The 14,818-nt window shown below is 43.2% G+C and overlaps 1 protein-coding gene across 5 annotated transcripts; it reads right to left on the bottom strand.

The window, feature by feature from the left end:
- Positions 1–250: 250 nt before the first annotated feature.
- Positions 251–12,291, bottom strand: LOC311139656 (rhomboid-related protein 2-like). 5 transcript variants are annotated; one of them, XM_084174568.1, is made up of 8 exons: positions 11,839–12,241; positions 10,414–10,668; positions 9,000–9,148; positions 3,753–3,865; positions 3,267–3,367; positions 3,106–3,166; positions 2,917–2,978; positions 251–2,144 (listed from the first exon to the last, which is right to left on the bottom strand). In XM_084174568.1, exons 2-8 carry the CDS (start codon positions 10,648–10,650, stop codon positions 1,968–1,970), a joined length of 900 nt encoding a protein of 299 aa, XP_084030694.1. In that variant the 5' UTR covers positions 10,651–10,668; positions 11,839–12,241; the 3' UTR covers positions 251–1,967. The 5 variants fall into 5 exon arrangements, with proteins under 5 accessions (XP_084030694.1, XP_084030698.1, XP_084030697.1 ...); XM_084174572.1 differs by having other exon boundaries at positions 748–2,144; positions 12,226–12,291; XM_084174571.1 differs by having other exon boundaries at positions 748–2,144; positions 10,414–10,690; positions 11,843–12,234.
- Positions 12,292–14,818: the final 2,527 nt, after the last annotated feature.

The raw sequence follows: 14,818 nt of genomic DNA, 5'->3' as shown, positions 1-14,818 counted from the left end.
AATCCTGGGTGGATTATTGTTGGGCAGACGGAATACAGGAGCTAGCATTGTTCAATCCCAAACAGTCTGGTACCCAATATAGACTGACTATACCATTCACCTGTGAACCCTGTGTACTGCCCTGAAATGGTATCTCTTTAGAATATAGGTCAAATCATTTGGCATAACTAGGGGGAATCGATTCACTTTCCATATTAGTCTGATTCAAACACATTTATAGTCAGGGATTCACATTAGGTGAACCTAGTTTGAGGATTTTGTTTAGCCTTTATTCCAGCAGTTTGGTGAATTTAAGAACAAATATTTATTTGCAATGACAACTTGGCCATTACTTTCTGAAGCTTCATTACCCCTCTTAACCAATGGTTTAAGTGTCCACAACGTAAACAAGCAAGCATTAACTAGCGCATAATTAAATAATGTCACTGTATTGATGTTCCGAGTCTGGAACTATGGAATGTTCCACATAAACTGGCTAGAGTGGTGGCTGTCATTGGGGTACGATCAATTGTCTTTTTTTGAAGCGACTGTCAGATAATGAGAGCCATAGAAGCGAGGCTGCCTGGAACCCTAGGTCAGGTCAGACATCAGTCAAGCAAATAACCTGCTCCATACCCATTCACTAACCTCCATGTCTGGCATTCTAAAGGCCAGATGAATTAAGATAGTTAATCTTGGCAAAACATATTAGTCGTATAACACCAAATAGAGTATACACAACAACAAAACTAATAATCCAATCATTTTCAGAGATCGGTTTATGCATTGCTTTGTCAACGCAGATCTAAGATCCGAAGGGATTTTGGAAATGTAAAATATGTATTTAATGTAAAAGTGATGAAAGGATACAAGATCGAGTCTGGAGATCCAAAAATGACCTTCAAATACAAAACAAGTAATTTACAATTGGAATGTTATGCTATCTACCAGACATTTACTTAGAAAGTACATGGTAAAGTTGTAATTACATAAATACCTAAAGTATGTATTGGTTTCTTAGAGATTTGTTGAACCACTATTTGGTTTCAGATACCAACTAACAAATATCACAACAAATAAGTTTAGGAAAAACATTAGAAAATATAATCAATAAAAATATGCCATACAGATGGCCTAAAGATGAGGCCTTTTCAATGACCTTTTCATTTTACTGAAAGGTTATGTAGACTAATACACACAGACACAATTGAAATGATATAGAAAATGCCTAATATACAATGGAAAGTGCTGCCCTCTACTGTTCCACTGTACAAACATCCTAAACACCCAAAAGATGAACAGACTGACTGATAAATACAAACTGCTGGCAAGTAGCAAAAGCTAAAGAGAAACACAAATTAAAATCTCGCCTTCAATAAATGATCATTGAAAGAGGTTTAGCCAAGGATATGTGAGCAGATTTACATTGATATGTACTATTAGCAGATAGCGTCTCATCCTGTCAACAGGGAAGTGAAACAATAACTTGGCATTGAGCCATTGGTATGGCTTGTTTATGATGACAATAGATGACACACTTGCTCCTGATGGCTTGAAAATACCCAGACACACACACACACACACACACACACACACACACACACACACACACACACTTGTAGGCCAATCTAAAACTTGGAGGAAATTACCTGCTTGGGGGAAATAATGTCCTACCTCACTGACCAATCAGGACAAACATCATATGGAAAAAACACCCGTAACACCAACAAACTGAGGTATATTGAGTTCAGTACAAAACCTAGAGATCAAATGAATAACGCATATCATTTTCAACATCACTAAAAACACCATGTAACAAAGATAATGTGCTGTGTGTAATACTACACTTCAACAACAGGGGTCCCTCTTCCCATTTAAATATCTTATCTCCTGCAGTAGGGGGGGTTTACATTTTTTGGATAACCTTCAGAGTCCCTGAAATGCCCTATTTCCGTTATTCAAAACACGTTCATTTGTGTAGTGTGAAATTATGCAGGGGAAAGGAAGATGTTGAAGAGCACAGCGAATAAGAGGAAGACAATGTATCCGACTATACAGAGCCAGAAGCGCGGGTCCTTCAGGAGCTTCTTGTTGTAGGCGCTGAAGAACACGTAACCAATGGTCATCCCAGCCACCCCTCCTCCGATGTGCGCCACAAACGAGACCTGAGAGAGACCAGGGAGGAGTCTCATTTCAGTCTCGTTTTCCCTTCAAAACCAACAAAGACACGCTGTGCTACAGCCTTACAATTAGCATGCTCTGCCCTGTAGCTGTGGTTAGTATGCAAAGGGTGGACAGGCAGTAAATCTAGCAGGACCCTTTTAAAAACAGCCAGTGAATCTAGAACTGCACTTCTAACAAAGACCAAGAAAACAGGAAATAAAAGCAAGATGAGAGAGGGGAAGCAAGTGATAGATTAGTAGCCTATAGGGCAGTCAGTTACGCTGCTGGAAAGACAAACAGCTGCAACCCTTATCATGCTCTCAGCTTCTCCTAAAGCAGAGAGAACAGAATCAAGGGTCACACTCATCACAGTATAGTGACAGGAATGGTTTGGGTGCAATAATTCAGGGGGAACAGACAGGTTGTGTCTTTGACACAGTGTGTGTAGAGGGCAATCTGGTTTAGAGATTAGTCAGTCCTGGCATGGGAGTTTGTGTCTGTGTAACTGTAACCCGTATAATTCAGATGGGTGGTACTGCTACTGCAGTTGTCTATAGTTTTCTATTTACATACACTGATAAAAGCCAGGTCCACTCACTGTTATATTGGTCTAGGGTTGGACTTCACATAAGAGCCTCTCCAGTTGTGAACTAAAGACTGTTCTAAAAAAGCATTGCTCTCTGCTGAAACAATACTTATCTGTCTGTGGAAAATCTTTCAATGCCATACACCTTAAAAAGAGAAAGGGCATGCGAGAAAAAAAAAATGTCTTACCTTCAAGCCAACGTCGTGAGTAAGAAACCTTCTGTAAAGGGCGAATCCGACATCTGTCCCGACTTGAGAAAGAAAACATTTAATGTTTAGTTACTGAAGTACGACCACAGAGGCGTGGGCGCTGCTGGAACAGTAAACCTTGAGGAACTGGTGGGAAAATAATAGGAGTGGATCTGGGAAGAGACCTACCAATAATCACAATCACTCCAATACGAAACACTCCAAGGAGAGGAATCATCTCTCTGAAGTTCTGTAGGCCAGGGAGTAAAACAAGAGGTAGGAACAAGGAAATAATGAGAGAGAGAAACAATCTGCTAAAATAGTAGAATCAGCAGTTAACCAGAACTCACCACAATAGCATTCATGAAGTATCCCCCCATGAGGGCATATACCCCACCAGATGCCCCTACCAGAGCACTGTGAGGATCAAATATGGAGCTGGCCAGGGAGCCTGAGGAAAAAAATGCATGAGAAGGTCATCTATAGCATTACAGACGTTTCAGCTATGAAACCCAAGGAAAAATAGACCTTTTGAGAAGCTAAAGAATTTCAGAGAATACCACCTACACAGCTCAGTGCCTGTGAGTTGCTAGCATTGTGCAGTCATGATCAGCAAAAACCCAGAGGTGGTATGTAACAAGCGAGCTAATAACAACTAAGGCAACCTGTCGCGCACATTGTGTTGGTTAACCAATCATATGCTATCCTATTCATGTCACTAGCCACACGAGTCAACTTAAAAGCAACTTTAATTCAGTCGTAACAGACCTTTGAAGACAACTGTGTCTAATTGACTGTGTGTCAATGGAAAAAGGGGGTGTAATGTGGATGCCCACCTGCTAGGACCCCTGCCATGTAGACCATGCCCACTTCAAAGCCTTTGTGGACCAGCTCCAGCGGGATGCCCAGCAGTAGCTGCATCACCAGATTGCCCAGGATGTGCTCCACGCTGTGGGGGAGGAAGAGAGGAGATGGAGACATGGGAGTTGAGACTTGGGAGTACAGTGGTGGTGCCAGGAATTTTTCACTGGGGTAGCTTGGTCATTGCAAAGGGGTGCTTGCTATCTATGTAGTACGGGCACACACACACACGGTCACTAGCTAGCTAGATACTATGTCTACTATAGTAGCCTCTTCGGCCCAGGATACCTGTACAATGGGACCAGTGTCAAAGAGAAGTTCATAAATTCTATCAGAAGCAGAAGTGTCAGCTGGTAAAATTGCCAACCAAAGTGAAAACAACTTTGCATTCTACCATTCAATATTTTCCAGCTAGTAGTAGCTTAATAGCTTTAAGGGGGATTTCCACTACCAGCATTAAAATCGGATAGGCATGCTTGCTTCGCCCTCGTGTGGCCGCAAAAAAAAAACTAGAACGCAAGCATCAACAGCCAATCCAGTAGGGGCTAGAAGCTATAGTCAGCTTTGATTGGTCAAGCCCACTTCGCTAGAAATGAAATGGGGCTCCATTGTTTCATTGCCCCCATTATGTTATGTGGTTACGTACGGTCAGGCTGCCTAAATGAAACAACACAGTTTACATTTACATTTTAGTAATTTAGCAGACGCTCTTATCCAGAGCGACTTACAGTTAGTGAGTGCATACATTTTCATACTGGCCCCTCGTGGGAAACGAACCCACAACCCTGGCGTTGCAAGCACCATGCTCTACCAACTGAGCTACAGTTAACTGCAAAACTTTAGCTTTAAGCTAACGCTAGCTGATGGCTACATTTGCACATGTTTGCAAGCAAAGTACATTTCAACACATCCTCAAAAACATTATTTTACCTGAGAAGATCCTCTTTTGAAATTATTTCTGGTCAAAACTCCTTATGGGGTAAATTCCACTGCATAACTTAGCCCACTGGCAAGCTAACTAGCTAACGTATTCAACTCAAGTCAAGGGCAACAATTTTGAATGGGCATCAAGCTTATATCATCAAATTCCTGAAAATCAGATCATTTAAGATGCAAAATTATATTTGTATTTGTGGATTTACTGTATTAACATTTACCCAATGCCTTTTAAGAAGGTTTTCAATTATGGAAAAAAAATGCAATGAACAGAATTTTTCAACCACTCAAATTCATGAGATTCTGGCTGAGCCAATCAGAAGGCACGATGTTATGTAGCTCGCTGAGCAGTCAGAGCTTGTTCGTGAGAACAGGATTTTGAGAGAGAAATACACTACATGACCAAAAGTATGTGGATCTCTGCTCATCGAACATCTCATTCCAAAATCATGGACATTAATATGGAGTTGGTCCCCCCTTTGCTGCTATAACTGAATCCACTCTTCTGAGAAGGCTTTCCACTAGATGTTGGAACATTGCTGCGGGGACTTGCTTCCATTCAGCAACAAGACCATTAGTGAGGTCGGGCACTGATGTTGATCGATTAGGTCTGGCTCGCAGTCAGCGTTCCAATTCATCCCAAAGATGTTCGATGGGGTTGAGGTCAGGGCTCTGTGCAGGCCAGTCAAGTTCTTCCACAGCGATTTCGACAAACCATTTATGTATGAACCTCACTTTGTGCACAGTGGCATTGACATGCTGAAACAGGAAAGGGCCTTCCCCAAACTGTAGGCCACAAAGTTGGAAGCACAATCGTCCAGACCATTATTCCTCCTCCACCAAATTTTACAGTTGGCCCTATGCATTGGGGCAGGTAGCGTTCCCCTGGCATCCGCCAAACACAGATTTGTCCGTCGGACTGCCAGATGGTGAAACATGATTCATAACTCCAGTGAACGTATTTCCACTGCTCCAGAGTCCATTGGCGGTGAGCTTTACACCACTCCAGCCAACGCTTGGCATTGCGCATGGTGATCTTAGGCTTGTGTGCGGCTGCTCGGCCATGGAAACCCATTTAATGAAGCTCCCGACGAACAGTTCTTGTGCTGATGTTGCTTCCAGAGGCAGTTTGGAACTCGGTAGTGAGTGCTGCAACTGAGGACAGACGATTTTTACACGCTATGCACTTTAGCACTCGGTGGTCCCGTTCTGTGAGCTTGTGTGGCCTACCACTTCATGGCTGAGCCGTTGTTGCTCCTACACGTTTCCACTTCACAATAACAGCACTTATAGTTGACCGGGGCAGCTCTAGCAGGGCAGAAATGTATCAAACTGACTTCTTGGAAAGGTGGCATCCTATGATGGTGCCACGTTAAAAGTCACTGAGCTCTTTAGTAAGGCCATTCTACTGCCAATGTTTGTCTATGGAGATTGCATGGCGGTGTGCTCGATTTTATACACCTGTCAGCAACGTTGTGGCTGAAATAGCCGAATCCACTAATTTGAAGGGATGTCCACATACTTTTGGATATATAGTGTATGTCGACTTTCGTTATATACAGTGGGGAGAACAAGTATTTGATACACTGCCGATGTTGCAGGTTTTCCTACTTACAAAGCATGTAGAGGTCTGTAATTTTTATCATAGGTACACTTCAACTATGAGAGACGGAATCTAAAAAAATCCAGAAATTGTATGATTTTTAAGTAATTAATTTGCATTTTATTGCATGACATAAGTATTTGATCACCTACCAACCAGTAAGAATTCCGGCTCTCACAGACCTGTTAGTTTTTCTTTAAAAAGCCCTCCTGTTCTCCACTCATTACCTGTATTAACTGCACCTGTTTGAACTCGTTACCTGTATAAAAGACACCTGTCCACACACTCAATCAAACAGATCTCACCTCGTGGGGCATCAATGATCATGAGGAAGGTGAGGGATCAGCCCAGAACTACACGGCAGGACCTGGTCAATGACCTGAAGAGAGCTGGGACCACAGTCTCAAAGAAAGCAAGCCGTTGTTGCTCCTACACGTTTCCACTTCACAATAACAGCACTTATAGTTGACCGGGGCAGCTCTAGCAGGGCAGAAATGTATCAAACTGACTTCTTGGAAAGGTGGCATCCTATGATGGTGCCACGTTAAAAGTCACTGAGCTCTTTAGTAAGGCCATTCTACTGCCAATGTTTGTCTATGGAGATTGCATGGCGGTGTGCTCGATTTTATACACCTGTCAGCAACGTTGTGGCTGAAATAGCCGAATCCACTAATTTGAAGGGATGTCCACATACTTTTGGATATATAGTGTATGTCGACTTTCGTTATATACAGTGGGGAGAACAAGTATTTGATACACTGCCGATGTTGCAGGTTTTCCTACTTACAAAGCATGTAGAGGTCTGTAATTTTTATCATAGGTACACTTCAACTGTGAGAGACGGAATCTAAAAAAATCCAGAAATTGTATGATTTTTAAGTAATTAATTTGCATTTTATTGCATGACATAAGTATTTGATCACCTACCAACCAGTAAGAATTCCGGCTCTCACAGACCTGTTAGTTTTTCTTTAAAAAGCCCTCCTGTTCTCCACTCATTACCTGTATTAACTGCACCTGTTTGAACTCGTTACCTGTATAAAAGACACCTGTCCACACACTCAATCAAACAGATCTCACCTCGTGGGGCATCAATGATCATGAGGAAGGTGAGGGATCAGCCCAGAACTACACGGCAGGACCTGGTCAATGACCTGAAGAGAGCTGGGACCACAGTCTCAAAGAAAACCATTAGTAACACACTACGCCGTCATGGATTAAAATCCTGCAGCGTACGCAAGGTCCCCCTGCTCAAGCCAGCGCATGTCCAGGCCCATCTGAAGTTTGCCAATGACCATCTGGATGATCCAGAGGAGGAATGGGAGAAGGTCATGTGGTCTGATGAGACAAAAATTGAGCTATTTGGTCTAAACTCCACTCGCCGTGTTTGGAGGAAGAAGAAGGATGAGTACAACCCCAAGAACACCATCCCAACCGTGAAGCATGGAGGTGGAAACATCATTCTTTGGGGATGCTTTTCTGCAACGGGGACAGGACGACTGCACCGTATTGAGGGGAGGATGGATGGGGCCATGTATCGCGAGATCTTGGCCAACAACCTCCTTCCCTCAGTAAGAGCATTGAAGATAGGTTGTGGCTGGGTCTTCCAGCATGACAACGACCCGAAACACACAGCCAGGGCAACTAAGGAGTGGCTCCGTAAGAAGCATCTCAAGGTCCTGGAGTGGCCTAGCCAGTCTCCAGACCTGAACCCAATAGAACATCTTTGGAGGGAGCTGAAAGTCCGTATTGCCCAGCGACTGCCCCGAAACCTGAAGGATCTGGAGAAGGTCTGTATGGAGGAGTGGGCCAAAATCCCTGCTGCAGTGTGTGCAAACCTGGTCAAGACCTACAGGAAACGTATGATCTCTGTAATTACAAACAAAGGTTTCTGTACCAGATATTAAGTTCTGCTTTTCTGATGTATCAAATACTTATGTCATGCAATAAAATGCAAATTAATTACTTAAAAATCATACAATGTGATTTTCTGGATTTTTGTTTAAGATTCCGTCTCTCACAGTTGAAGTGTACCTATGATAAAAATTACAGACCTCTACATGCTTTGTAAGTAGGAAAACCTGCAAAATCGGCAGTGTATCAAATACTTGTTCTCCCCACTGTATATTGAGAATGTTAAAAAAATAGGCCTATTCTAGAAGGGGGTTCAGCACCGTCTTGCTACCTCCTAGCGCTGCCAGTGTGGGAGTATGAGGGAGTGGATAGGCGAGTGAATGTCTTACCTATGAATCAGAACCTTTGGAGAGACTCAGGCCAGGATTCAAAGAAACACATATAAACAACGTGCACACTGCAATTTACTTTTAAAGACTAGATCTGCAATGCTCTACTCTTTGGGACGGTTTCTTGGACACAGATTAAGCCACAGTAGGTTGGCACCTTAATTGGAGAGGACGGGCTCGTGGTAATGGCTGGAGCAGAATGACTGGAATGGTATCAAATACATCAAACACATGGTTTCCATGTGTTTGATGTCATTACATTTGCTCCGTTACAGCCATTATTATGAGCCGTCCTACCCTCAGCAGCCTCCTGTGGATTAAGCCTAGTCGTGGACTAAAAAGTTTGGTCAATGGAGAATCTCCAGTGTATAATCTGTGTCTGGGAAACCGCCCCAAAACATCTGGGCTTGGGCATCTGTGTGAGGTGAAGTGACCCTTACCCGGCGTGGACAAACATGTAGGAGACAAAGCGCCACGCCTCCTCCCGCCGGTCAGATTTGTAGGTGAGAGGGCTGTTCCAGATGCCCTCGCCCAGGGTGACCCACTGCTTCTGGGGCTTCCACACCGCATAGTAGATAAACACTGCTAACTGTCCAGATAGACACAGGGTAGATCAGTGACTAGTTACATAATGACACAGGAGGGGTCCTGAAAGGCTAAACAGTTGCTTTGAATGTAGCCATTAGTCAGCCTTTCACAAAGTGCAGTATGGGCAGAGCAGACCATTACAGCAGCATACAAACATACTTCAAACTGATAACACACATTGGCAACAAAGTTAATGAGAAGAGCAGAGAGAACCCTAGACAAATTCCTTGAACAAACTGTGTCGACCTGGCAAATTTTTCCACTCACTTTAACACCTTTAATATAAAACACACATCTCAATGATTCTGCCATAACAAGCTCACCATACTATTAAAATATCAGTGAAATGTCATGGACACAGTGTGCGGTGGTGTATGATTAAAAACACATTCCTTGGGAGGATAGCCTTAAACCCTGGTCCCAATGTTATTTGTGCTCAAACTCTTATTTTCATTGAGCCAATGCATAGGTCTAGGGATTGCATTAAGAATCTTGGATGAATTCAAACATTGAGATGGATACGCTGGCAGAGACTTCCCACAGCAGAAGGAGAGAGAGGAATGTCAGGTACAAGAGCTCTTCAGTTCGGACCTTAGCCGCATCCAAACTCAGAAAAAAAAGTCACCCTGAATACACAAATACCAATATTGGGCCATTGAATAGAGCTCGCCAGCTTGTAGTCCTAAAATATGGAAATGAGTCATCTCTGGTTTGTACAGCCATTCCTATGGGGAAAATGAATGGGGAAAGAATAGGGTTTTGGGATAAACATAGAAAATAAGGTCTGAGGTTAACATAGGCTTAGGAGAGCTTATACGTTTTGTTCTATGAGATAATATCAGTCAGTTAACATGACCTTTATGAATTATGACGCCTTTGTGCTTTGTGCTTTTTCTGATTACATCAACGCTTCAAAATTCACAAAAAGTGATGTTAGCTGATGAAGATTATCTCATAGAACAAAACGTATAAGACCTCCTAAGCCTGTGTTTACCACAGACCTTATTTTAGGCTTTATCCAAAAACTCTACAAAAACTCAATTCATTTTCCCATAGGCTTTGTCCAATGAACCATGGTGGAGGTATAATATCAGCTGCACCTCTCTCTTTAAATACCATGTCCAGAGCATTTCTTCAAATCGAAAATTAACTCAGGTATAACAACCCAATCATAACAACGTATGTAGATGAAAGAGGCTACTTATTGTCAGTGCTGCGCTGCCATTAGTATGATGTGTATTAACCATGATGTGTATTAACCCTCACCTCTCCGATGCTGATGAGGATGATGAAGATGGGAGGGGGGCAGCAGTTGGCTCGCTCCCGGTACTGTTCGTGGAGTTCTTCCGGAAGCATCCACTTAGAGATGGAGTGATGGAACCTCTCGCAGCATCCAACCTTCCTATTCCCGTCATCATCACCTTCCGTATCCCCCATCCGTCTCCCATCTCTGTCTACAGGGTCTACAGCGAGGGGGTCCTGCTCCTCAATGTCTATGTCCATCACTCCTCAGATTGTAGCCTAGACAAATAGTGGATGAGTCCTAAAGTCAAATGAATTGACAGGAAGAACATGCTACATTTCTCCATTTTAGATCATGCATTCTCTATGAAAGTATGTCAATGTTTTTTTTCAGTATGTGTTGATAGACATACATTGAGGGCTGGTTTCCTAGACATTGATTAAACTTGACTTAATCTGTGTCTGGGAAACTAGACCATAGGCAGAGGATTTATTTGGAATAAAACCATATAGGTCAGGATAGTACCATTCAATGTAACACTAATTGATTTATTAGAGTGTATGTTGTGTTAAATGGGTTGGGTTTGCGTCAGAGTAACAAAACTGTAAGGGTGAGATATTATGTGTTGAGTAGCTACTGGGTTAACGACACATTAGTGAGGTATTTGATACTGTGATAAACATGGAGAGAGCTGAAGCTCAGCTTTGAGGCATAACATTGTTGTCTCTAGGGACAATTACAGTAGCTACACAACTCTTCCAGGCACACAGCGCAGATGCTTTTTGGAATTAGCCTAATAAAGGGGTCCCCAATTACAGCCATGGTTGCGGGGCTGGAAAATGTACCGCAAGAATCCCAGACAGATTTGGCAAAAACATAATCATTTAAAACCTTGATTACATTGGGATACAATCACATATGCCTCTCTATTTGTGTGGGAGTACTTGGGAACCGATTTTCTCAATTATACATTTTACAATATATATAGGCCTAAATATATGTATTAAATAAATTCAGACTGCCTATTGGGGAACCCTGGTTTAATACATAAATGGCTGATATATTGGGCTACTTTGGAGTCTGCCACTGTCGGGTCAATATGAATGACAGAAATACAAGCGCGGGCAATACAATTTCAAAGGAATAAAGTTAATTTTCCTAAACCCTTTTTTGACTACATGGCTTTTTTCAGTGTACCTGTATATGAACCATTAGCCTATGTAAACTTAACACCCCCCCCCCCCCCCCCCCCCCCCACACACACACACACACACACACACACACACACACACACACACACACACACACACACACACACACACACACACACACGATCATGTACAAGTCAGTACAGAAGTAAGTCTGCACATTTTCCCTAATAACAGAGGCTTTACTCTGTAGGCCTATATAGCAGGCAATGGTATTTAGAAAGTTTAGAAGTAACTTACGTACTGATTGAAAGAGTTGTCGAGTAAAATGATTCAACTCAACGTTTCCACTAGCATCTCAAAATACATAAATTATTGTAGAAGTTTCCCTGTAATAATTTTTATTTTGATGTTTTTATATTTTCACGCAATTCTAAAACAGTCCGGACATTCCAAAGCGGGTAAAATCCACACTACTGCACCTTTCTGAAAATGACGGTCTATTCTGATAAATGACTTGAGATAATTATAGTCCTCGCTTGGCTTTTCCTGCTACGAACTTCCTTCCTTTTCCAAACAAACCACTGAAGCATCCCCACTTGAAATGCATAGATTACAGAATCTCATTTCATACATCTAAAAAGTTGAACGTAGCGCAAACTTCACAGGCATTTAGCAACGACACACCTGCGCTTCCGGTAACACCTGAGATCGGTGACGTCATGGGTTTGAGGCTTTGGCTAGAGGTCCCAATTTATGATTTTTACCTGCATAATGTCCTCCATCAACAATCGGTGATTAAAAGTGTGATATGCATCGTTGTTTCGTGGACCACAGACAAACGAGTCATGTACATGTTTATCAACGATTATGGTGTTCAAATATTTACCTTGTTCCAAAGGAAAAGCCTGCTGTACCGTCAAGCACCCTATCAAAGCAATTCCATGCACAATACGAGTTGTACCACTAGAGGGTGGAAGAGACCATTACAAAAGATAATACCCATAATAATGACACTCGTCTCAAAAAAACAAGTTTTACATGTACAGACTTTATTGGGACGCTTGTCGATGTTCAAATATACACCAATCCTCTCAGATCTTCATAAGTACCCATTGGAGGTAGGAAGTAGTGTTAAATTAGACTTATTGGAAATATCACAATAGTTCACCCCCAACCAAAGCAAAAACAGGTTTAGAAATATTTGCAAATTCATTCAAACCCCCCCTGGGAATATCACATGTACATACATATTCAGACCCTTTACTCAGAACTTTGTTGAAGTGTAACAGTGTTGCTTCCGTCCCTCTCCTCACCCCTACCTGGGCTTGAACCAGGGACTCTCTGCACACATCGACAACAGTCACCCTCGAAGCACCGTTACCCGTTGCTCCACAAAAGCCGCGGCCCTTGCTCCTTTTGTGGAGCGACGGGTAACGGTGCTTCGAGGGTGACTGTTGTCGATGTGTGCAGAGAGTCCCTGGTTCAAGCCCAGGTAGGGGCGAGGAGAGGGACGGAAGCAACACTGTTACATTCATGCTGTTGACCCGGATCACTGGTTGCTGCGGAAAAGGTCAAAAGGGGGGTGAGTGTAAGCGGTGTGAAATGGCTAGCTAGTTAGTGGTGCGCACTAGTAGCGTTTCAATCGGTGACGTCACTCGCTCTGAGACCTTGAAGTAGTTGTTTCCCTTGCTCTGCAAGGGCCGCGGCTTTTGTAGAGCGACGGGTAACGGTGCTTCGAGGGTGACTGTTGTCGATGTGTGCAGAGGGTCCCTGGTTCAAGCCCAGGTAGGGGCGAGGAGAGGGACGGAAGCAACACTGTTACAGAAGCACCTATGACAGCGATCTTCTTGGGTATGACGCTACAAGCTTGGCACACCTCTATTTTCTCCCATTCTTCTCTGCAGATCCTCTCAAGCTCTGTCAGGTTGGATGGGGAGCGTCGCTGCACAGCTATTTTCAGGTCTCTCCAGAGATGTTCGATCGGGTTCATGTCCGGGCTCTGGCTGGGCCACTCAAGATCATTCAGAAACTTGTCCCGAAGCCACTACCGCATTGTCTTGGCTGTGTTCTTAGGGTCGTTGTCCTGTTGGAAGGTGAACCTTCGCCCCAGTCTGAGGTCATGAGCACTCTGGAGCAGGTTTTCATTAAGGATCTCTCTGTACTTTGCTCCGTTAATCTTTCCCTCGAACCTGACTTGTCTCCCAGTCGCTGCCGCTGAAACACATCCTCACAGCATAATGCTGCCACCACAATGCTTCACCGTAAGGATGGTATTGGCCAGGTGATGAGCGGTGCCTGGTTTCTTCCAGACGTGACGCTTGGCATTCAGGCCAAAGAGTTCAATCTTGGTTTCATCAGACCAGAGAATATTATTTCTCATGGTCTGAGTTCTTTAGGTGCCTTTTGGCAAACTCCAAGCGGGATGTCATGTGCCTTTTACTGAGGAGTGGCTTCCGTCCGGCCACTCTACCACAAAGGCCTGATTGGCGGAGTGCTGCATAGAACGTTGTCCTTCTGGAAGGTTCTCCCATCTCCACAGAGAAACTCTGGAGCTCTGTCAGAGTGACCATCGGATTCTTGGTCACCTCCCTGACCAAGGCCCTTCTCCCCCGATTGCTCAGTTTGGCTGGGCGGCCAGCTCTCGGAAGTCTTGGTGGTGCCAAACTTCTTCCATTTAAGAATGATGGAGGTCACTGTGTTCTTGTGGACCTTCAATGCAGAAATTATTTGGCACCCTTCCCCAGATCTGTGCATTGACACAATCCTGTCTTGGAGCTCCACGGACAATTCTTTCGACCTCATGGCTTGGTTTTTTCTCTGACATGCACTGTCAACTGTGGGACCATACACACTACCGGTCAAAGGTTTTGGAATACCTATTCATTCAAGGGGTTTTCTTTATTTTTTACTATTTTCTACATTGTAGAATAACAGTGAAGACATCACAACTATGAAATAACACATATGGAATCATGTAGTAACCAAAAAACATGTTAAACAAATCAAAATGTATTTTATATTTGAGATTCTTCAAATAGCCACCTTTTGCCTTGATGACAGCATTGCACAATCTTGGCATTCTCTCAAGCATTTCAATTAACAGGTGTGCCTTCTTAAAAGTTAATTTGTTGAATTTCTTTCCTTCTTAATGCGTTTGAGCCAATCAGTTGTGTTGTGACAAGGTAGGGGTGGTACACAGAAGATAGCCGTTTGGTAAAATACCAAGTCCATATTATGGCAAGAACAGCTCAAATAAGCAAAGAGATACAAGTCCATT

Source organism: Coregonus lavaretus (genome assembly GCF_964263955.1).
Source record: "Coregonus lavaretus genome assembly, chromosome: 13".
Lineage (NCBI taxonomy): Eukaryota > Metazoa > Chordata > Actinopteri > Salmoniformes > Salmonidae > Coregonus > Coregonus lavaretus.
The sequence above is the reverse complement of the archived record's forward strand: the minus strand, read 5'-3'. Positions and strand labels throughout refer to the sequence as shown.

Excerpts from the sequence above, each read along its gene's own strand:
- LOC311139656 (XM_084174572.1), bottom strand. The coding sequence starts at position 10,650 with ATGGACATAGACATTGAGGAGCAGGACCCCCTCGCTGTAGACCCTGTA. Across the intron at positions 2,979-3,105 it reads TGGAGTGATTGTGATTATTG|TCGGGACAGATGTCGGATTC; the intron begins GTAGGTCTCTTC and ends TTCTTTCTCAAG. Across the intron at positions 2,145-2,916 it reads CTCACGACGTTGGCTTGAAG|GTCTCGTTTGTGGCGCACAT; the intron begins GTAAGACATTTT and ends GGTCTCTCTCAG.